The following is a 24,933-nucleotide window of genomic DNA, read 5'->3' as shown; positions in this document are numbered from 1 at the left end:
AAAAACAAAGGCCACATGTATTTAGCATTTTAATAGTAAAGGAAGGTGTCAAAGATTAATGCAAATGTTTAAAAGTATTGCTAAGTTGGTTGAGTGGTTTTTTCATTTTCTTCTGGTGCTGTGTGCATGTTAACACTCGTATTAGGGGGGGAAATTATTTTCTTATTTCTTCATAATTGTGCATGTTAATGCTCCAGGGTGACACTGAAGATATTAAAATATGAGTAACAGGTTTCCATTTGCGGAACAAAACATCCTCTCATGCCATCCCATATATGTTCCTACGCTGGCATTTGTTTGAAAATTATACTTGTACCTTTCAAAGAGGAGAAGAGGAACCCACCTTTCTCCTTGTGATATTTTCCTCATTTTTTAATTGAAAGCACACAATGAATAAGTAACTAGTAAGAAGACTTTGTTAACTGGCAAGTGGTGAAGTGTATTGCAAAACCTTGCAGATACTGTGCTCTGGTTTTGATCTTATTGGTGCCTTATTAAATTTAATTTAGATTATAAGCTTCTCAAGCAAAGACCTGCCTTTTATGTTATCTCTGTAGTGTTCCATGTACAATGGTGGCACTCTACAAATAAATAGTAGTTATAATACACACTGGGAAATATAATTTTAGATAAGCAGAAGTAATTGTGATACACAGCTGAATTTAGTACATACTTCACTGGGTGGGATGTATCCACCTTTTATTGCCAAATTGTACCATTAAGGTTGCAATCCTGTACACACTTACCTGGGAGTAAGCCCCATTGAACGCCATGGGATTTACTTCTGAGTAGACAGGTATAGGATTGCACCGGCAGTTAGTATGAAATTGTGCCATCGCTTGGAAGTTTTTTTTTGGGGGGGGGAATTGCTCTGAAACAGCTAGTTGGCCGCTGTGTGAACAGAATGCTGGACTTGGTCTAATCCAGCATGGCTCTTCTTACGTTCTTAAAGGGCATTTTATTTTTCCAAATGTAATGATGTAAACCACCATGTGAGATAATGTCAACAAAAGCTCTCCTTTACGCTGATCCTTGCACTTGAACCTTGGGTTTTTAGTGCTTCAGGAAGGAAGACATTTTTGCCTCACTGTGCCAATTAACTTGATGGGTCTCTGGTCAGATGCCTGTAGGTCTGTAACTGAGGACATAGGATTGTTGTCATCCCCACTTTTGGAATGACACCCCCCCCCAGCTGTTTGGCAGAAGCTGGCATGGAGGTGTGCATTCATGCTACCTGCCCAACTCCCCCCATGTACTTGCTGGCCCTTGCCTTATCAAGTCTTATGTGATAAAGAGTTTGGTGCAACCAGAGCTTCCATGTTCTTATTAGTGCGGGCAATGAAAGGGATTTCCTTGCCTTCTGTTGAAGCTCATGAGTTGGATCAGCTCACTTGCCTGAGTGGTAGGAAATTTCAGGTCAGGGCGATAGCCCTCAATAGGATCAGGAAGAGGGACTGATAGGATATTGTAAGATCTGTTTATTTACAAATATGGGAGTATGGGAGGCAGGCACCCAGTGTTAGTCTGGGAACATGTTCTGAAGCTAAATTGGACCTTTTAATCATTCTTTAGTAGCCACAGAGCACTAAATGAGCAATCTTTAATGAGCTTCTGCCACGCATTAAAAATGTGGTTGTTCAGGCAGGCATTTGGGGAGGGTTAGGGTATTTTTAGAAATATGATGTTTTTACTGTAGAATTTTATTGTTTTAAACTGTTTCTACTATTGTACATCACCCAGAGTGGCTGGGTGACCAGCCAGATGGGCGAGTAAATAAATAAACAAACAAACAAATAAATAAATAAATGGGTCAAATTGCGCTTCAGAGCAAGCTAAATCTGAGCCTTTGGGTGCACTGTTGCAGTTTGTTGCCAAATTTAGGCTGCAAACCACCATTTTTCCACTGGGTGCCCCATGGAGTTCTCAGTATTCTGTGGAGTGTGGTCCATGGGGGAGTGTCCAGGGGGCAAAAATTACCCTGGACCCCCCGCAGTTCCCCACCCCTAGTGTAAAGCAACAACAAGTCCCTCAAAAGCAAATAGCATGCTCGTGGAGCCTTCAAGGCTAACCAACCAGCTGCCAAACTCAGTTCAAGGAGACAAGTCTCCTTGTCTGGCAACATTAAAACTCACACAATTTGTTTCTCTCCAGCACCTAGCCAAGCTAGGTAGAGGGCTGTGTGCATGTTTGTAGTAGTAGTCTAAAGTTATCAGTGCGCACTTTTAACAAAAGCTCCTAGTCATCTATGCCAGTTAAAGATAGCTTTTTAGCTATACAAAAGTCTAGAGTAGATCTCTCTACTTATCACAACAGAAATACTTTTTCCATAACACACCCTATATGTACTTCATTTGACCATTGAGAAGAAAATAGTTTCAAGTCAACTTGAATAAGAGTGGCACATTTTGATTTTTTAAAAATGAAAATATTTCCCCTTCATTCTAACTTCAGAAAATGCAAATTATTTTTTGATGGAATTCTTCCTAATTAAAATATGGTTGATTTTAGATCCAATTCAGTATTTATATAAAAAGGTTTAGAATTTAAAATTGAGGCAGCAGATGGTTATTGGTCACAGGGCAATAATAAATTGATTTTTCTTTTTCTTTTTTTGGTTGGGAAGGGGCTAGTAACAATGCTGATTTCAGCATTTTCTGATTGGGAACACCCTAGAAAAGCATTGCCTGTTGATGTGTCCAAACAGCAGCTGTTGTTTCTGTTACTGTTATTTCAGAGAGTAATTATCTTGCATGTTTGTGCAGCCCTTCTATTTTAAGTGCTGTATACCACATTGAAAACGCACCCTCCAATTTCCTATTCTTTGAACTTTTAAAATGTATCCTGGAAACACTGAGGATACCACCAGTAGAATTTAAAATCTGATTCTGTTTCTCTAATGAATCAGTCTATACAATTATGCTTTCTATGGTTAAAATAGGAACTTATGTTCCTACATATGCAACCAATAGAAAAGAGATTTAACTTCAGGAGATTCTAACCTACCGAGTGTTGATAACAATTTTGTGGTGCTTTTTACACATTTCCCCTTTCCTTTTGGATGCATTTGCAAGGTTATCTCCAGCCCAGGTCAATCAAATAGCACCACTTCAGTTCAGACATTTTGCCAAACCATGATTTGTGCTTCAATCACAAACCATGGTTTAAGCTTCAAATGTACAACAAGCAAAGCTTGCTTTAGAGCTGCTTCTGAGCTTCCATTTTTCAACCTTTAGTACTCAGCTTCATAAGTTAACTCTTGTTTTCATGGTGCAGCAGCCTCAGGAGACAGAGCAATCATAACTATGGTTTGTCAGTAAAGACTTCTATGATTCTGTGGCTTGCTGTGATGTCTGAATTGAGCCTCTGTATTTAATAAGAAGAAAATTCTGTAGACATCAGACAACTGTCTGTCTGGCTCATTTGTATCTCCCCCCACCCAACTTTCTTACATGGGCTTTATATCAGTATACATGGGTTTTGCCCCTATTTTAGTCTCACCACACCCATACAAGCCCTGGCCAAGACCACCACATGTCCTGGCTTAAGGGAAACCCTGGTTAACTGTAAAAGCAGTTACATGCCACTTAACTGTGATAAGGAACTTTTTTCTACATGGCTGTTAATCCGCTGTATCTACTTTCTGTTTTGTCACAGAACTGAGATCTGAGCACTACATGAAGAGTGTTTCATTACCTGCTTTTCTGCTATATAACCACTAGATGGCACTGTGATAGCAGAACAGCCCAAATAAATGAAAAAATTGTGTTCTTTTGCCTTTACATTAAATACTGCATTTTCCCTGCTTTAAAAAAACTAGTAGAAAATGCTCTTTAGACACAGAAACTGAAGGGTCACAAGGTCGTCTAAAGAACCTGTTAGAAACTGTGAATAGGGAATGAGGAACATACAACAAATGCCTCATGTAGAAAAGCCCTAAGGTCTTGGGGGATTTGCTCAAAGGAGGGGAGGAGCAGTGCAGATACAGTGCATTGCCAAGGCTGGGTTTTGATCTCTTAACCACAGGGAGCCAGTGCTATGAACGCACCAGCCCAAGGTAAAATAAACTCTAATGTAAGAAGAGTACTTGGCTCTCCCGTATCTCTTCTTTATTCTTACCACTTCCTCCTTTGTATTTTAGACACTATTTTGTATTTGTATGGAAAGCTGGGGAAAAATATTACATGTCTTATGTTTCCCCCCCTCCCGAACAATGAAAACAACAACCGCCATGAAACCAAAGTCATGTTTCACATCTGCAAGATGAAGTATGGGAGCAACATTCTAAAAACAGTACTGTCACTGTTTCACCTCCTAATTGCACCATCAATATTGATACTGCAAGAAAATTATATTTTGTGGGAGGAAGGAAAAAAAATTGCAGAGGAACCTGTACTGGAGGTGGTTTAGTCATATCTATTAAACAACCCTGAATTTGGTTGATTGGTGGGTTCTTTATGTTGCTTAAGTGCTCTTGTGTTGAAACACAAAACTAGTTTAGTGTATTTTAAATGAAATTTTCTTATTTTATATTTATTTTGTGGGAAACTGTGAGTTGCACTATATTGCAGAGGGAAATGCCTCTCTGCATTCTGGGTTCTTAATCAATCATAGGTTACATCTCAGTAACGGGCAAGGCCTAGATGGTCCTTTAATAAGGCTGTAAAAGTCCTCTGAGACCTATTAAGTGATATTGGAAGGGACAATCAGCTTCTTTTATGAGCTTCCTTGGTGGAGGTTGTCAAAATGGGCAGGGGGAAGTGTGAAATTTATGGACCATCCATTGCCACAAATGATATTAGTATGGCAAATGTTGTTATACTTTATGGGGCTAAACAGGTTTCAGTGTGTACTGAATACATACTACTTTTTAACAAACCACCATACAAATAGGTTAAAGTGAAGAACCTGGCATTTTCCTTCTGTTTTTTTTATTGTTTCTAAAATAAAGCAATGATAGGTGTTTGAACTTCAGTTTCTGTTAGTTTGTTCCCACTGATTTCAGTGGGACAAAATGGGATTAAATCCTTCCATTTTTGTTTGGTTTTGGTTTTGGCTGCTTCTTGTGCAGATCTGAATCATGGGTTTGCATGTCTTTGCTGCTGAATAATTTTAAGAGTGAGCAATTACACATTTTTGCTTATGAAGGTGCCGGAGAAGTAATAGGGAGTCCACTGCTTTAAAACAAAAAGCTTTTTCTTGATCCCACTGTATCAAACAGTTACTGGCCAGTAGTCCAGTATTGGGCAAATTGCTCCAGCAAGTATTGGTGACCCAATCCGAGGTATTCCTGGATAATTGTCAGGGTGGACACTGAGCCCATAGAATCCCAGAGTAGTTCTGATTCTGAGGAAGAGGAAGAGGAGTCGCTCCTGGGAGAGGAGCGCGCTCATCTTTCCCAGGGCCAACAGCTGACGGAGGTTCCTCCCACCAGCATTCCTAGCTTAGATAGCAGTCCTGGGAGTGACAGAGTGCAGGAAGCAGACTTGATGGACGTGCGATGCCGACGCAGAGAGCAGCGCCAGATGGAGGGCGCAGAAAGGAGGCGTAGTGCCCGGTTGGCGCGCAAACAACGGTTGCGCCCAGAGGATCCAAGGGAAAAGGGGAGGGACTCTCCCTAGCCCTTAAGTTCAGGGTCTGCCAGTGATTCCCTTTCAAACGGGGACCAACTGTTCCAACTTAGGGCATAGGTACTCTGCTGCTCATATCTCGGTGCTAACAGTAGAGTTGTTAAGTTGTAAAAGAGGAATAAAGCTTTGAAGAAAATCCCTCTGTCTGTGTCTGGACTTGGCTACTGGATTAGACTGAGAGAGGCCTCCAAGGAGCCCTTGACAATAATACTGGTTATCTAGATTTGTTTCAATATGGTTCTGTCCCAGGTTCAGGACTGACGCAACCTTGGTTGACCCAGTTGATGATCTACTCTGAGCACTGGGCAGGAGAGTTGTCCCTATTTGACCTCTCAGCAGCTTTTGATACCATTGACTATGGTATCCTTTTGGGTCACATGGTCAAGATGGAGCATTGTTTCCTGTGGCTCCAGTATTTCAAAAAAGGGTAGGTTCCAGATGGTGGTACTTAAAGACTTTTTCTAGACCGTTTGACTTATGGGGTCCCATAGGGATCCATCTTAGCCCCCATGCTGTTTGACGTCCATGTGAAACCACTAGGGGAGTGTGAAGGTTTGAGGCCTACAGATGCAAAGGGAAAAAGGTCAGGCTTAGAGGCCTGGCTTTTTTTGTTGGGAGGGGGTATCCCCGAGAGGAATGATTCCATTTCCCAGTTTAGTTTCCTTTCTTCAAGTTTGAAACAGTACTTTCAGTTTTGAGAGAGGAGGGTATAAAAAGAGAGTGAGAGAGCTAGTAAGGGAGAGTGGGGGAGACCAGATCCTGAAGAGGGAGCAGGGAGAAGCAGTCTGGAGAAGTCTAAGTACAGCTAGGCTAAAGGAACTTGCGTTTTGCAACTTTTATTTTATCTTAAGGCCTTTTGTATCACTCAGCTCTATTATGTAAATAGTTGTAATTTTCTTGCTATAAATTACCAGTAAACTCTTGTGGTTAAACCCTGTGTCTAGTCAATCACCCCACGCCCTACAGGGGGGAAGGTAAAAGAAGGAAATGGGACTCTTAAGGAGGCAAGAGATCCTTAAGGAGTTGTTCAGGGGGATTAACAAAAAACAAGGCAGAAATTCTTTTGGTCAGGATAAATGTTGATTCAGGAATAGGATTGCTACCTGTTTTGCAAGGTTGTACTCTCCTTGAAAAGCCAAGTTTGTCGTTCGTTTTTAACTTGTTTTATTGTTGCACGTTTATCTCATTGTTAGCCACCTTGAGTGGTTCAACTTTAAAAGGTGGAGTACAAATGATTTTATAAATAAAAATGATATATAAAATGTTTACAGTAACACAACTCATTCTGTAGTTCTCCATTTAACTGGGACTGCTCTAAAATAAGTTATCAATTGTGGACCGAGTTACAACCTGTAAACAAATTGATGGATTATAATTTTTTAGAAGTATAACTTTGACCTGTTTTACAACGGATTAGGGAAATTGGGCATGATAACTAATTAAGGTTGTGTGGTCAACCTTTGCTAATTAATCCATCTTTCTATCTACTATGACTATAATGCAGAGGGAGTGATTGGGGGGGGAGAGAATGTAACTTAGAAAGGCCTTTAAAATCATTGTCTTTATCAGTGTTGCATACCTCTTGTTTTAGGAATCTCTTCTGCATGTTAGGCCTACAGTTATGTATTTTACCATTCTCATGGATGGTTCTATAGTTGATTTATAGTCGGGGGGGGGGTGCTGTTAAAGAGAATATAAGGAGTTAAATAAATAACTGATTCTTGATCCACTTTTTATTGATTTTATTCATTCTGTGTTGTGTTCCAAATTACTAGCTGATAATGACTGACTTGCCTGAAGCAGTTCATAATCCCCATTCAGTTTTCATAGCATAAACTATAAACTATAAACTGTCTGCTCATGTCTTATATGGATGATTAATTCCAGCTGGAAGCAATGCAAAGGAAACAACTGGAAAGACAGCAGAAGTGGACAAACAGTGAACAGTGGTTAAGAGAACCAGACCAGCTTGATATGACTCCCCTCCATAAATACAGTAAAGCATTGTTCATGGTACAGGGGAAGAGTTACTTAGGTGTTCTAAATAGGTCAGTTTGTACTGTAGCCCATTTTTATCCAATAAAAAAGGGAAAATGGACTGGGAAATTAATTTTGAGGTGGCCTTCACTTCATCTACTTGGTGGTCATTGATCACTGATGAAGCAATGATTAAGTAATAACTTTCAGTTTATATGTCATAGAGATTTACATGCATTTTTAAAATAACTGAATAGGGATTTGATCATCTCTGTACCCTAATAACTTTTGAGCCATCCCAGATCACATTTCCATGCTATCAGGAGTCACTCCTATTCAGAGGTCCACAAAGTTTGGCTGAGTGTGGTGGACAACCATTCTTTTGATTGCTGTTGCCATGGGGGAATGTGTGAGGCACTTGATACAAAGTGAGACATCGCTTCCTTTTGAGTTCTCTGAAATTCTTTTAATACACAGGTGAGCAGAAGGTAGATCTGGACCTACTGGCATATATCTGGGTGGTCTGCTGTAGATTGGCAAGGATTTCTGACTTCCAACTGTGTTTAACAATACCAGCAACAAAATGACTTCCTCCACTCTAAATTATACTGCTGGAATTAAGAAAGCTTATGGTAAGAAGAAGTGGGTTTAGGCGTGGAAGGACTGAGAGCTCTGTTCAGTTCTGGTACTAAGAACAAAGTCCTGGGCTCAGAATTCTTTAATTCTAAGTGTATATCCTTTGCCAGGCTCTGGTTGGTGGATTACGAGGTTCGAGACAAAAACAGAAAGAACTTCCTGCGAGCGTGAAGCCTGCCCACCCCTGCTTTAGTACTTAAAAGAGAGCTGGGGTCACTTTCTAACTTGGAGAAAGTCTGAAGCACCATGGGTCTTGCTGCTTTCAAATTTCCCCAATGGCTAGTGGAGAGCATAGACCACTTTGTGCCAAGTTTTCCGGAAACCCCTCAGGAGGCGTATGCAGTCTCACAGTGGGCATGCAGCAGTGGGGTCAGCAGTCCCCCCAAAATAATTAATGTTGTGGTTGCCATTGGTGACTGGAGAGCTGTGTCTGTGGACCCCTTCTCCTATTAGTTGTTCTAGAACAGATGCCTCATCCAAAATCTTGCCTTGGCGTGACATGGCAAGACTTTCAAGCCTGGCAGCCCCTGGACCTGCTGGTTATAATGTAATACTTGGAGAGCTAAGATGATCTGATTGCAGTTCTTTGCACATATCTTGAGAGGACTCTGACAGGCTTACAAAGGAGGTCCCATTGAACTCAGCAACTTTACTTCTGAGAAAACACATTTAGGCTAAGACTCTAACCTAACCTGTGGGTGAGTAAAGGAGCTGATATCTTGGCAATGTTGGCTCCTGCCAGCTGACCGCAGCTAGCGCCAATAAATCACCGGCTGATAACAGGGCTGTAAACCTGTCCAAGGCTGGGAAGCGAAAAAGCAACTTGTAGCAAGGGATGTTTTACCCAGGCAGTGAGTCCAAAGCATCGAGGCAAAGAGAAGTCCATTATCTGATCCGGGGTCCAAAACACAAGAGGGAACACGAGCATGGCAGTGTACAAGGTCCGAGGCTGAAAACTGGCATGTAACACAACATCGTTTCTTCAGCAGTCTAGCCCCAGCCTGCCAACCCCTTTTAACGTCCATGACTTGAAGCAGCTGTATCTAATCAGTCCTCCTGCCTGGGAGAGCCTTTCTGTCTTAAACGGACAGAGGCTTGCCTACGCTGCTCCCAGATATGCAGCTGCCTTCCTTCTGCAGGGGTCAGTGGCATTTTGCCCCTGAATCCTCTGGGGAGACTGCAACTGGGCCTGAAACCTCCATAGGTACATCAATTCCAGGAAAAGACTACAGTGATTACTCTTCCCTTGACTGCTCCTTGATAAAACAATTATGTCCAGTAATCGACATGTGTTGAAAGCAGTTTTTGCCTGATCACAATCCCAGTGTAGTTTTAGGGGAAGGGTAGGAAACCTGGTACCCTCCAGATGTTTTGGCCTACAACTCCCATAAGCCAAGACAGCATGGCCAGTGGTCAGAGATTATTGGAGTTGTAGTCCAGTACATCTGGTGGTCACCAGGTTTCCTACCCTTGCTTTAGAAGACAGGCTTCTCCTGCTGATCAGTCTCAGTAACCTTTTATTTCCAAGTGGCTGCTAGCGTTTTTTGTGAAACTACTGGCTAGTTTCTTCATTAGTCATCTTCAGTTAAATGTAATAAGGGTTATATCCATAAGGGTTATATCCGGATATTTCCCTTATTACATTTAACTGAAGACTGTAAGGCTGCAACATTCCAACATTTTCAATCGGGGAATAGCAATCTAGTAGAGATACAAAATGTCCAGAAATTTTGAAGCTCCAGGGATACAGAACAATTTTGGAAAAAACTGAAATGTATATTATAGTGAATGTCTAGCATTAGATGAACACTGACACATTTTGCATGTGAATATTGTAATCCCAAACAAATTCCATAAGTATCTGAAAACTGAGATATATTCTTGTGAATGCTGATGGTTAACAAAGTAGAATTGTCAGTATTCATTGGTCAGTATCCAAAAAGTAAACATAAGAAGAGCTGGTCTGGATCAGATTACAGGTGTACTTAGTCCAGCACTTTGTTCCCACACTGGCCAACCAGATATCCCTGGAAAGCCCACAGGCAGGACATGAGGACACCTGTGTTCCCCTGTGTTCCCAACAACTGGTATGAAGAGGCATAGTGCCTCCAAAACTGGAAGTAATCCATAGCCATCACAACTAGTAACTTTTGGTAGCCTTATCCTCCATACATTTTTCTAAGACCCTTTAAAGCTGTTCAAGTTGGTGGTTATCACTACTACTTGTGGTAGAGTATTCCTTAGTTTGAGTGAGTGCTGTTTGAAGAGGTACTTCCTTTTGTCTGTCCTGAATCTCCCACAATCCAGTTTCATGGGATGATCCAAGTTCTAGTATTATGAGAAAAGGGGGAAAAACCTCTCCCTATCCACTTTCTCCACATTATGCATATTTAATACACCTCTATCATTTCCCTCTTTATCATTGTCTCCATTACACAAGGTTTTAGGTGCATAGGTGTACACCTAAAACAAATGTAATGTGTGAAGCTTTCCTTATACACCAGTTCTTCATCTTTGCACCAGTGTACTTGCCTGTGATGCCACCACAATGATGGTATAATTCTATACTTTTCCAGGATGACTTCTATTATGCCCTACTCCCTGTAGTTATGCCAGTGGGCAACTTGTGGCCCTGCAGATGTTTTGGCCTACAACTCCCACCAACTGTTGCCAGCATAGCCAATGGTGAGGGGAGTTGCAGGCCAGAAAAACCTAAAGGACCAGACGTTGCCCACCCCTGAATAGCTCAGGAGGTCTTACTTCAGATTGGGTTGTAAGACTTTAGTCCTGAGCATAATTATTTGGCTGTTAGTCCCATTGAACTTAATGGGATTTACTTCTGAGTAACTCTTAGTACTTCTTGAGCAAATGGATTGGCCTCTTAAGCCTGTAAATTAATCTAATCCAGTAGCTTTCAAATTCTGACTCCAGGGACCTGTCTGCTGAGGAATCCCTTCACATCTGCCATGGGACCTCTACTTGCTGCAGAGGATTCTGGAAAGTGTTCCTAGTGTACACTTAGTTCATGCTGGTTGCTGGGGCCTCACTGCTGTGTGAACTAAGGGTGGACTCTAGAGTACACCTAACACACTCCCTACAGTTGTGCATTGTAAGAGAGGATCCCTTTCAGAGAAGCTTCTCTGCCACTCTTGTTATTGAGGAACTTCTCAAAAGCTACAAAGCAACTCCAGGTTCTCTGGAGCGCAGTTCGAAGCCCGTTGCCATCTCTGGTAGCTAAGCAAAGCAAAGTACTCTGAATCATTTCCTGCCAAGAGATAAAAATGAGCATTGCCTTGGTGCAAACAGCAGTATTCTCTAATAGGTCTCATTTATTCTTATATTCCCCTTGGGCAATCTATATAAAAAGAATGACAACAGTGCTGCGTATATAACAGAGGTATATAAAATAGAGCTCTCGCATAGAAACTCTGAACACAGATTAATAGAATATTCATAGCAAAGATGCACTGGCCCAGGAATGCAAATAATTTGAAGTAGCTCTATAGACAATTTAAAAAGGAAATTGATGCTTTTATAAATGTGGCACTTTAGATATGCTGCTATTTCCAAGTTGTTTCTAGGAGAAAAATGTTTCATCTCCTCTTCTGTTTCCCAATTGCAGGTAACATTGTCTGTGCTTTTAATTTAAGGCTATGTGGTGAAAATAGAAACTTAGTTTCTTTCTCTCTCTCTCTCTCTCTCTCTCTCTGTATATATACGAAATGAAGTTCTATAAGGGAAGAGTTAAAATGCACTGGACAATTATTGTTGTTGTTGTTGTTCAGTCGTTCAGTCGTGTCCGACTCTTCGTGACTCCATGGACCATAGCACGCCAGGCCTTCCTGTCCTGCGCTCTCTCCCGGAGTGTGCTAATTTTCTAATAGTCTAAATTAGAAAGTGCCAGAGGCCAGATCTGTGGCCTTGTGGGCCCAGAGGGCAGAACTGAACAATGTGGTGAGAGAAGTTAGCCATCCCTGATCTAGATTAAGGATGGTGGATTATCCCATAATCATTATGGGCTGGATCTGGCACATGAAGCATTCTTACTTGGTCCCTACTGCCCTTACCAAATTTTAATCAAGGTGTGGGGAAGAGTTTGTCAAAGGTTCCACTCAGAAAAGAATATTGTTTTAAGAAGTAGTGTGAGTGAGTGTGAGAAAGAATCCATACTGTGATGTTAAGTATCTCCTTAGGTTTTCTATGTAATGTCCCATCAATGCTCAAGTATGTGTGCTCCATGTGACTCCTTAATGTTTGATGGGATAAATTGATCACTGATGAAGAGGTTGGGTTGAGTGGCAAAACACACGTTTGGCCTTTGGGCCAACATCTATCTATGTATCTAAAATTATTTCTAATTTTAAGGGCCTCTCACCTGGGACTCAGTTGTGTCCCAGGAGTATAGAAGTTGGCCATGCTTTAGTATGGTTGTAATGCTGTTATTGTTGCATTCTGTAGGCCCTTTTCGCATCTGACTTCAAGAAGAGTTACTGGCTAAGGGAGATGTGACCGGTGCACAGGAAGACATGGCCAATATACAGGATGCCATTCTGATGGCAATGTTGTTCACAAGTCTTGGGATGTTATGCTTGAGAACCATGGCAACAGAGGATCCCCAGTGTCAGCGGCTTGAGCACCCTATTGTTACAAGTGAAGGTAAGAAGGGGCATTTCCAAATACATCTCTAGAAAGAAGAACAAAATTAGGCACTTTGATGTTTCGAGGAAAGTAGAAGTGAACTTAGGGACCTTTGCCTAGTTTTCTTTCTTTTTTTTAATCTATTTTTATTTTATTTTTACAAATAAAATGTTTACAAATAAAATAAACACTGCCAACAATATAATCAAAATCTTCAGTTTCCAACATTTCAGTATTCTAAAAAAAAGAAGAAAGGGAGGACAGTAAAAGAAGGAAGAGAAAAAAAAGAAAGAACAGAATTATATTAAACTTCAGTAAGAACAAACCAAATATCCAAACAGTCTTATAGCACAGAAAAAGAAGCAAACAATCCATTTCCATTAGCCATAAATTACTATTCAGTTAACACATATTAATAAACATTAAAGGTTTAGCCAGCAAGGAACAGCAACAACAATAATCCCATAGTTATATTAATAGTAATAATACTAATAAAAAGGGGAAGAAAGAGAAGTTTAAGAGAAAGACAAAAAAACAGGAACAAATAATTTGTATATTTTAAGTAGTATCATATCTAAAAATAAATTTATATGTGTACTCATACACACACAAATATGTATTTTATTACAATATAACATAAAAAAAGAGAAGGAAAAAAATGCAAACATTTATCTTTGGCCTACTGCCTGATCACTTATCAGCTAAAACCTGAACATTTCAACAGTAAAAATGGCTAAGTTCCAACTCCAGAGGCTGAGAGAGTTGATTCCCTGAATTTAATTTTAATACCAATTAAAAATGTTTCTGCAGCGTCATGATCCAAGAATCTCTTCATCTGATCTTCAAAAAGAACACAAAATGTAGCTGGATATTTAATATGATATTGCAGGTTAATTTGCTTTGCCAAACTTCTTGCCTCGGCAAATTGCCTTCTTCTGTCCTCAATTTCTTTAGTATAATTATGAAAGAGCATAATCTTGTCATTTGCTGGTCCCCACCAGAGCTCAGCTACCTTTGCCCAGTTTTCTTGTAGATACCTGTCATGTTCAGAAAATATTATTTTCCAGCTGAATGACTGGAAGCCCCTGCTCATACCTGGTCCACATTATAAGTTTCACTTTGAATATGAAGGCTGGTCTGCAACACAGAACCAGAGACATGAACGTTGGGGTGAAGGATTCCTTATTCGTGCATAGTCTTAAAGGCTTTTCAGTCATTCCAGAACCATTCAAGGACCAGCAACCCCAGTGCTAACTTATGTGGCCAATACATAATAGCAGATATGAATATCTCAGGCTGTCTCCTGCAACTGGCAGAAGCTCCCCGCGGTCTCAGGTAGAGAAGATTAACTTGAAATGCCAAGGATTGAACCTGGGAACTTGTGTGTGCAAAGCACATGGTCTGCCACTAAGCTATAGCTACACCCTGAATGGTGTAATAGGATTGTAACTGATATATCATAGAGCAGGTGGCCCTATGTGGCCCACCAAGGCTGTTTGTATGCCCTGACCCTGGTAGTTGCTAGTGTGCTGCCAAAAATCACTGCTGCTGCCAGGGGTGGAAACCCGCAGCCCTGCAGGTGTTTTTGGACTCCAGTTCCCATCAGCCCCAACCAGCATGGTCAAAGAGTTGTTTGGCAGGCTGTGGAGAGCCAGAATCTGCTGGTGAAGAAGATGTGTGCTCCATGTGTACCTTGTTTTCCAGCAGAATTGTTAGCATTCCAGCACTGCAGCCACTTCTGCCAGTGACAGTTGTGGGTCCTGGTGGGTTCTGAGGGGAGGTAATATGGCCCTGTAACCCTCCGTAGTTTCCCATCCCTGCCATAGAGTATGAAGAACTCACTCCTTTATGTTCCCAAGCACTCATCATATTCCAAAACATTCATTTCAGTGATACTGCAGGAGTCCCAGGGCATTGTCTGAAGGCACATGAGGCAGCCACCTTGCTGAAGCTAAGTAGGTCTGGGACTGGTCAGTGCTTGGAGGGGAGACTACCTGGGAACCACATGTAGTCACTTTGAGTTCCACAATGGAAGGAAGGTGGGATATAAGTGTAATAAATAAATAAATAAATAACCTCAGTTTAAGGGTTTTATAGTGAAACAGCACCTTTATTTTTGCCATTTAGTCTGGTGAATATAAAGCTGCAGTTGTTCTTAGCACATTTTCTTCTCTTCCACTCCAAATTTTCAGTCTAAGGAACAGCCCTGTCTGATTGAAGACCCAACTTCTTCCAGTTGGTCCAAATAAAACTTGTGGAGTCTTATTTTGTGATTCCTGTTCTGGGCAGGGGAAATTGACTGCTAGTGTTCTGTGTATGGCCATAATATAGATTTATAGAATGACATTAGGGCACTTGCTATTTTATTCTCAGCCCTGTTTCATAAAACAAATTTGCCTTTTTTGCCACATGTTGAATTGGTGACTTCCATGAGCTGTCTGCTGTGATCCCAAGACCCTGTGCAGCCACAGCCAATTTAGACTTCATCAGTATATAGGTCAACCTTCCCCAGTCTTATATCCTCCAGAAGTGTTGGACTATGACTCTGGGAATTCTGGAGCTGCAGTCCAGCACATCTGGAGGGCACCATGTTGGGGAAGGCTAGTATGGAAAGATTGAAGGCAAAAGGAGAAGGGGACAGCAGAGGATGAGATGGCTAGATAGCATCACCAATGCAATGAATATGGACTTGAACACACTCCGGGAGAGAGCGCAGGACAGGAAGGCCTGGCGTGCTATGGTCCATGTGGTCATGAAGAGTCGGAAACAACTGAACAACAACAACAACAAATCCCAGTAGGCATCACTTGGCACTTCCTTACATTGAATCTTATCTGTCATTCTGCTGTCCGTTCATTCCACCCAGAGAAAGGGTGGAATGGCTTCACTAGTCATCTGGCTTCACTAGTCATCTGGAATGACTAGTGAAGCCAAAGGGCCAAGTAGAAATAGGTTTTGAAAGTCATGCATCAGCACTTCACTGTGTAAAGATGAAAAGTCTTATGTATCGTATCCTTCATCTACTTTCCCCCAAGAGAACGTACAATAAAAATAATCCAAATATATATATATATTTTATATATATATATATATATATATATATATATAGACAAGCTACATCCTATTTTGATCCTACAGAGAAGAGAAGGGGAGCCAATGTGGAGTGGAATACTCTGAGTGCTGCATCTGAATTTAACCTGTAATGCTTCAAAAAGAAATACTACTATTACATTTTCAAAATTACTGTGTTTGATGATGATACCCTGATTTATACTTAGGAGTAACTGAAAATAGCTCACATTCTGGCAGGCCAAGTGATGAAGATGGAATCTGGCTATTCAATGTGTAGTTAATGTTCATTAAAAATTATATAATCTCATGTAAAAATATTGCACACCTCTGTAAGTCTGTTTGCCTTTTCTTGCTAAAACTCTTTGTTGATGTGGTCAGGAAAGGTACTGTACCATGTGAAAGCTAAGAGGGAGGGGAAGAAAATAGACTGGGTTTGAGGAACCTGCAATCTTACACCTGAGACTTCACATGACCTTTGTTTTTAGGGACTTTATATGTCAAATGATGTTGGACTCCAGCTGCCATCATCCCTAACCACTGACCATGCTGGTTGGGGCTGATGGGCATTGGAGTCCAAAGGCATCTGAAGGGTTGCCGGTTCCCAGCCCTTGCATATGGGAATAGCACTGCTTTAAGAGAGCTTCAGTTACTTTGTGACATCAGCAGCGTTACTCCAGCCTACGCCCACTCATACTAATGATTGGGGCAAGCTGCCATACTTAACAGGTGTGGAAGCAAGAGGTCAAGAATTAAGGAAGGCATACAAAGGTGAGAAAGAGCAAGCACAGCTGCTTCCTGGAAATTCAACTGAGTGAGCAGGGACAGAGATGCAGGTCTCAAGGGACAGAGAGCACACTAAAGCAGGAGCTAAGGGAAATAAACAGAGGACAAAACTAGCTGAGAATTGGGAAGGGATGATGCCAGGGCTGACACTCCTCCAGCCACTCAGCTACAGTGGCAATGGATGAATCTGTAGAGTTGGATTCTTCTAATTTTGTCATTTTTCCTATGTCAAATTCATAAGAACATATGCTGAATCAGACCAAAGGCCTAAATTTAGTCCAGCATTCTGTTCACACAGTGGCCAACAAGCTGCCTGTGGGAAACCAACAAGTAGGACATGAATGCAGTAGCATTCTCCTGCTTGTGTTCTCCAGCAACTGGTATACAGAGGCATACTGCATCCAATACTAGAAGAAATACATAGTCATCATGACTAGTAGCGTTTGATAGCCTTATCCTCCATGAGATACCCTTATCCTCCAAATTTATTCCATCCTGTTTCCTCATCAGTTTGTGATTTTTTTAAAGTCAGCATAACATTTTGTACATATTTTCATGTGGATTTATCTAAATGTATACATTTGGGGACAATTTATCTAAATCTATGCATTTTCTCAACTGACATGATTGTACCCAGGCACCCGCTCCCCCTTGGCAGAGCCAGATTAGCTCTTTGGTTCACCTTGGAACTGCAGGCACTGAAGGAAGTGGAATGTCAGCTGGAAGGCAATTGGAGAAAGACTCATGCCGAATCTGACCAAACACTGCTTAGATCTCATTATCGAGACTACCATGTGGTGGTGAGGTTTGCAAAGAAGTATTTCTTTTCTGTCTCCATTGCATCTCAGTGTTGTCCAGCAGAGCTGTTTTGGGTGTAGAAGGTGTTCTTACAATCTGACCCTGGGCAGGAGTTGGTCACACCCTTGGCATCTCACTGTGATACATTTACAAGACACTTTGAAAAAAGAATTGTTTGTATCTGGCATGACCTGGACACCTCGGTGAGTGCAGTTCCATTAATGGAGGTATTCAGACCACTGTCTGGTCCAGCTGTATTGGATGAGTTTTGGTTGTTGAGGCATAAGAATGAGGACAAAGTGCTTGTATGAGTTCAGCTGACCACTTGTATGCTTGACCCTTGCCCATCTTGGCTTGTTATATCGAATAAGGATGGGATGGCCTGGTTGGGTTTAGGAATTTCTAAATTCCTCCTTGAGAGAGGGAGTGGTACCAGCCTCTTTAAAAGAGGCAATAATCACATCACTCTTGAAGAAACTTAACCTGGACCCAGAAGTGGAAGACAACTGTAGACCATTTGCTAACTCCCCCTTCTTTGGCAAGGTGCTTGATCATGTGGTTGCTGATCAGCTCGAGGCATTCTTGCATCACAAGATGCCACAGGGCCCAGTTTGATCCCCCATGCTATTTAATATCTACATGAAACCACTTGGGAAGGTTACCGGGGATGTGGGCTGAGGTATCATCAATATGCGAATGACATCCAGCTCTTCCTCTCCTTTTCATGTAACCCAGGTGAAGCATGGATGTCCTGATTCAGTGCCTGGGGCTTGATGAGGAGCTCAGTCCAGACAAGACGGAGGTACTGATAGTAGGTGGTTAGTCTGCCCAGTTGAGTGGTACTCAACCTGTTCTGGAGGGCATTGCACTCCCCCTGAAGGATCAGATTGGGGGTGCTCCTGGATCCATCATTGTCACTTGAGGTCCAGGTGGCCTTGGTTGCCAGGAATGCCGTTTATCAGCCTATGTTGATATACCAGCTGTGACCCTATCTAGACAGAGATAGCTTGGAGAGAGTTATACACACTCTGTTAATCTCCCAGGGGGTGTTTCCACTAGCGATTTACTCTGAGCCAGCTGCATGTTGAGGTAGTTAGGGATACATGACATCGTGGCCATCCAGCAGCCACCCCGGAGCTTATCAGGGAAAAACTGGATTTCCTGAGACTGCTTAAAGTCAGATTCTTTTCTTTAAGTCGGGTTCTCCAAAGTATAGTCGTTATATGCCCCAACCCCCACATTGGCCTCGGGTATGCTAGCCCTGCCCAGGGGTGTGCCTTTCACCATGACCCCGGTCAAGAGGTGTTTCCTTCCATTGTTCTGAATGAGGCTTGCCCTCTGAATGCCCACAGAAATAACAGAGAAGCCTCTCAATAAACACGGCAGATTTTAAATCCCAATTCCTTAAGTGCAATTAAGCATGATCTCGAGGCAGTTTTGAGGCTCTGATTCATTGCCTTAGGAAGTAACTACTTCACAGCTTCCTTATAGAGATCCTGTGCGTTAAAATGGGGTCTGGTTTCCATCTCTTTCCCACAACAAACCCATTAGTGTCTCCTCCGAAGTAACTCCCATAGTGCTGAATGAGGCTTGCCTTTGAATGCCCACATCAGAACTTACAGAGATCCCCCTCAATTGAAATGGCACATTGTAAAGCCCAGTTCCTTAATTGCAATTAAGCACAATCTTGAGGCTCCAGTTCATTGCCTTAGGACGTAAGTACTTCACAGCTTTGTAATAGATATCCTGCGGGTTACAATGAGGGCTGGTTTCTGTCTTTGCATTTACTGCTCTCTTTCCCACAACAAACGCATTACTGTCTCCTCAGAAGTAATTCCCATTGTGCTGAATGAGGTCCTGCCGGTTAAAATGGGAGCTGGTTTCCTCTTTGTGTTCTCCCTGCCCCCCCATCTTTCCCAGCACAAGCTTATGTGTGTCTACTCGGAAGTAGCTCCTATTGTGCTCAATGAGGCGTGCTCCTGAAATGCAGGTGCATCTGGACTTTCAGGGGAAAGGAAAAAGTGGAGGAGAGAGAAGCCTCTGTTATTGGCTGAGCAGGCCCTGCCAGTCAGAAGACGTTCACTCTAACCCCCACCTCACCAGGAAGTATGTTCTGTGAAGTGATTTTTATTGGTCCGGAGAATCTGCTTGTGGAACCCTGCTTCACAGCAAAGCCGATTCTTTTAAAAAAATCCGGTACTCCTCCATTAGCTTCTCCTTCCATTGTTGTGGAAACATGGCCCCAGTTGGATTACTGCAGTGAGTTGTGCATAGAGCTACTTTTGAAAATGGTTCAGAAACTTCAGTTCAAAACAGAGCTGCTAGGTTACTGAGACTAGCTAATATGATCATGTGATACCAGTGCTTCATCAGCTGCACTGGTTTCCAGTCTGTTTCCAAGCCCCACTCCAAGTTTTGGTGTTGACCTTTAAAGCCCCAAATGGCTTGGGATCAGAGTATCTAAAGGAGCATCTCATATATGTACCTACTTGGACCCTTAGGTCATCTTTGGAGCATCTCATATATGTACCTACTTGGACCCTTAGGTCATCTTTGGACCTACTTGGACCCTCCTCCCTAACATATACCCTAATACAATGTGGTTTTGTGCCCACTTTCCCCAATATATGTATTTTTGTGCATACTTTTCACTATTGTATGCTTTTATGTGCATTCTCCCCTCTGGTAAGTTTGCATAAAAATCTGAACCCAATGAATTTCTGACCCATCCCTAGCTACAGCCCATCTTGATGACAAATGTATCAGACACATTCCAACCATTTGAAGGGTGTCTTGCTAGTTGAAAATAATACTATAATCTGTTTTTATCCCAGTTGATAGAGAAATAGAGGAAAAATATGATAGAAAACTTACCACTGAAGTTTATTTGTGAGTGGGAGACACTTTCATTTGCAAGCCCTGATCCTTGAGTGCCATTTTTGGTGGAATGGCGGGATATAAATGTAATTAATTGATTAATACTTGAGTCCTTGTTCTGTTTTCTGAGTGATTCTGATCAGAGGTATTGTGGCTTAATTTCCAGTCTTAAAGACTTCATTGTGTTTTTTGCTGCTAATGGTCCTCCTTTTCACCACAGGGAATGTTGTAACTGCCAGTGTAATTTCAGGGTAGCAGCAGTGAACATATGGGCAATTTTAGCAACTACAAAAGTCTGCAATGGTGCTAAAGAGGAAGGAAGGGTATGCCAAAATGTATGAATGGGGGGAGTAACTGGCACATATGCTGTTCAAAGTAAGCAATGGCTACTCAGTAAGGGGGAGAGAAAATCAGTAACACCAGCAGGTGAGCATGTAAATAACATCCCAATTTCTTCTCCTTGCAATATTTTTTGAGTAAATGGTTTATACCCCAAGGAATTGCAAGTGACTGCTTAGCAGCAGCTGAGTCTTCTTGGTTACTGCATTAGTAACGATGACCTGCTAAAATTGATTTATTTACTTAACTTGGCAATTATAGCTGGTGAAATCAGTTTTGTGAAATCTAGCGGAGGACACGGAGCCCAACCAGGAGTAACAAAGGAGTAACTTTCCCTTAGTAATAAGGTGTTTGGGGAAAAGCTGCAGGTACCACGCAGTCACTACTTCTGCCATCTAGACACTGAACATGAAGATCATATTTTCTGAAGGAATTCGGACTGCTTCTTGCCAGAATGAAAAGAACCCACCAGGTTTCTTGCATTGGGTTTTTTTTAGCTCCCCCTCCCCCAAGCAGTTCTCCCTGCACTTCTGTAAAAACCACTCATAAGAGCCAGGGAAACCTCCAGTGCAGCTTCCGACACAGCCAGTAGGGCTGCAGCCAGAAGCAAAAATCAATAGTCCTATGCATGCACATATGTTAATATGCAGATTATATTTAAATTTAAATACTGATTAATTATCTGCCATTAAACCAGTTTGGCTGTAATCCTGTGCACACTAACCTGGGAGTAAGCCACCTTGGACCTAGTGGAACTTACTTTTGAGTAGGGATGTTTGGATTGTGTAAAATCCATTCCTTCTGTGTTTCATGAGTTGTCAGGCACCTTTTGTTCTGTCGTCTGCCCATCAACGGAATTAGATTTTTTTCATTTGTGGTGAATTTGCGCAAATTCGCACTTGCAAAAATGCGCAAATCCCCCCAAAATGTGCAAATCCTCCCAAAACGTGTATTTTCACACTTTAGCCTATGGAGGAAATGTGCATTTTCAGCTGGGTTTTTTTTTTTTTAAGTGTATTTTTTCTATGACGAAATTTGCACAGAATTTCTGAAGGTTAGAAAAACAGTCCGCGAGTCGATGGAATCTGCACAATAGGGGGAAAGCCATTCTGCTGTGGAATCTGAGGTCAGATTCATAAAAATCTAACTCATTTGTTTCTGTTGCGGGTTTCTGCAACATCGCTACTTCTGAGTAAAGATGCAAAGGATTGAGCTGTAAATCAACTAACATTATTTCAGTTTGCTAGGATTAGGGAGGGACCTGAAAGAAACTTTCCAAAAGAAGTTCTTTTGCTTCTGCTAAATCCACGACAAATGTTTATTGCAATCTGGCATAAATGAAGATTAATTGAATGAGCATCTCCTGTAGCAGAAGGCAGAACAAATGCAGCAAACTTTTCAAAGACTCCTGGAATTGCCCTGGTGACATATGGAAAGGGAGAGCAGTTTAAAATCCAGTTCTCTGTCGCTTGTTTCATTGCACATATGAAACTGAATTTTTGATTGAGCACCTAGACTAATGAAGGTGATAAATTAGACTCTTCATATTGTAGCTTGCAGATAACTCTATTATGGAACATTCTGTTATACTAGAAGGGGGTTGGCATATCTAAAAGTGCCAAGTGTTAAGCCTTCCATTTTATCATTTCAGTTTCTTGGGTAACAAAGCATCTACACTCAATTTCCAGTTTGATTTGAAGAAAAACAGCAACAACTGATAAGTTAAGAAAGTGGAATCAAAATGGATATCACAAGAAAATTGGAAGATAAACACCAGATTGGAAGGATTAGATTCACATACTGTAGTACTACTCAAGTACCATATGCCTTCAAAGATTGTTTGGAAGCTTCAGTTGGTGCAGAACACAGCTGGCTCATCTCCTCAGGAGGGTGGTTCTTAAGAAGAAGAACATGCCAATGCTCAAGCTAAATACAGCCTGTGTAGAATAATAGATGGTTTCACTCATGGCAATCTCACTTGGGCCCTCTGTTCCATTGTGACTTCTAAAATCCAATTTGCAGCTTTGAACATCTCTGGCACAAATCTCATTCTTTTCTAGATTTTCTTTATTTTAAATGTATGTATTCCTATTCTTCTGTACTCCCTTCTTCCATGTAACCTTATTTTTCCTCATTCATTCATCTTCTTCCTCCTCCTCATCTGTTCTCAGTGCCCCTTCTCTTTTCACTTATGTCACATTCTTCCATTATATTTGCGGACTACTTTGTAGATAAAGATTGCTCCCGTTCTTCTATACAAGTCGTACCACATTTCGTGACTCATCTGTTGTTTCTTCATCACCACTCTTTACTATGTTCCTCATCCTTTTATTTCCCTTTGTCATTACCTTCTTTTTCTCCGGTCCAAAAGTCCTGGTTAGTGCTCTGTGGGAATGAAGTGTGCCTCCTGGAACATGTCCCCAGAATCTTCTGCAGTGTTTCCATGACAGAGATTTAGGAATTCATCAGCAGATGTTCATTTTCGAAAGTGTGTCCTAAAGGTGGAAAGCTGAAAAATGAGCTAGCCAATAATTGCAGCTATCATCTTTCTCATGCTTCTCATTTTCTACCCAGGCAGAGTTGTAAGGTTTTCATTCCTATACAAAGGTGTTTCCAAGCCAAATGAGTCCTTTTATAAGCCTCCCCTCTTCAGAATGAGTTCCCCTCTTCCTTTCTGGGGTTAACTGTGCATTAGGAGACACACCATGATGGGCTTTTCTGCAGCCTGACCAGATGTTGGTGCAGCCAGGCCAAAAGGGTAGCATGGATAACTGTGAAGAAGACAAAAGTTCCCATTTTTGCCAGGAGAAGGAGGACAAAGGAGGGAAATGGCAGAAGGGGGAAAAGAAAGCAACTGGCCCAACACCCTGAGCCCATTTTGAGCATCAGTCAGAGTGCCCAGGACTGGCCAGATGGGCTTTCTTCCTCTCCCCTCCACCCTTGAGGTGGCAACCTAGCTGAGCAGACAAGTGGATGTGGCTGTTGAAGAATCCTGATAGTCACTAGTAATGAGGTGAGCTTCCTTCCCAGGTCCAGCATCAGGAATGCAGGCTCAGGGAGCCTGGTTGGCTTTGGCCAAGGATTGGGGTTGGGTCCTCCAGGGCTTCCTGCAGTGCCTCAAAGAGGTGGCGCTACCACACCATATTTTACATGTGCACCACTGTTAATTATGGTTCCCTCATAAATCAGAGACTGTTAACTGTGGTTTGAAGCCAGTTTACTAACAGGGACCGAAGGACCAGGTTTGCATTAACCATGGTTTGCACTGGTGTATGTGCAACGCAAAGCCAGGACAGGAAGAAAGGGAGCGATTGTTCTAGAGAGCAGAAGAGGGAAGGGGAAAGGAGCATGGCATTAACAAAGCAGGCTTGTAAACCTTGGAGTTCTGTAGTTCTGAATTCTGAAGCTGGCCAGTGCTCATATTGTGTCAACAAACAAGCTGAGAAGAAACTGCCAGGAAGAAGTGTATTGTAATGTCAGGAGTGGGTGTATGGGAAACCAGAAAAGAAACCTTAAGGTCAGCCCCCCTCCCTCCTATCTCATCAGTCTGTTCTAAGGATTTAGTGAGCTAATATAGGTGAAGTGCTTTGTGAATCTGTAGTATCTACAGTAGTATGAGTAGTAGTAATATAGTAGTATTAATATTCTGTCTGTCTATTCCTACAGAAATTGCTCCATGGTTACATGTATTCAGAGCGGAAAATGCTGTTGACTTCTCTCAGATAACATTTGATCCAAGGCAAAAAGAACTTATTGTTGGAGCAAGGTGAGATGATGCTTTAAAAATGTATCTTATTACAGGGCTAGTTCTTCTTGTTTGAATGCATATGTGGTAAAATAAATTATTTATATCCGTGCACCTTTATAGATTTAAGGCTCTGAATTGTAGGTACCTGAATGCAGAATTCAGACTTCTGTGTATAGAGTTTCCACATTCAGTATGGGACAAACCTTCTTTAATAAATGTGTACTCAGAGGAGGTTCAGCAGGTACTGCTTAGAAGGCACTACTAGAATTGGAAAAGATAATTTTCCCTTCCTGCCTGCCATTTTAAGACATGCCAACACGGACTTCAGGATTAGCTGTGATATTTTGTAACCTTTTCTTTTTTTAAAGGGAGAGCTAGATCCTGCAGTCATTGCAATGTTTAGAACTTAAAAGTGAGCTGTACACTGCATGGTGCAGT

The 24,933-nt window shown here is 41.7% G+C and overlaps 1 protein-coding gene across 1 annotated transcript in view; it reads left to right on the top strand.

Annotated features, from left to right (window-relative positions):
* The window catches only part of SEMA5A (semaphorin 5A), a 224,994-nt gene that overhangs the window by 74,101 nt on the left and 125,960 nt on the right, over window positions 1–24,933 (top strand). Inside the window, exons 2-3 of the mRNA XM_084850685.1 lie at window positions 12,699–12,896; window positions 24,414–24,513. Coding sequence (XP_084706811.1) covers window positions 12,767–12,896; window positions 24,414–24,513 — 230 coding nt within the window. The 5' untranslated portion in view covers window positions 12,699–12,766. The remainder of the gene's footprint in view (window positions 1–12,698; window positions 12,897–24,413; window positions 24,514–24,933) is intronic.

This window comes from Heloderma suspectum, chromosome 4, assembly GCF_057233095.1.
Source record: "Heloderma suspectum isolate Gila_16-S chromosome 4, 16-S_ref, whole genome shotgun sequence".
Lineage (NCBI taxonomy): Eukaryota > Metazoa > Chordata > Lepidosauria > Squamata > Helodermatidae > Heloderma > Heloderma suspectum.
Note: the sequence above shows the minus strand (reverse complement) of the source record. Positions and strands in the feature narration are given on the sequence as shown.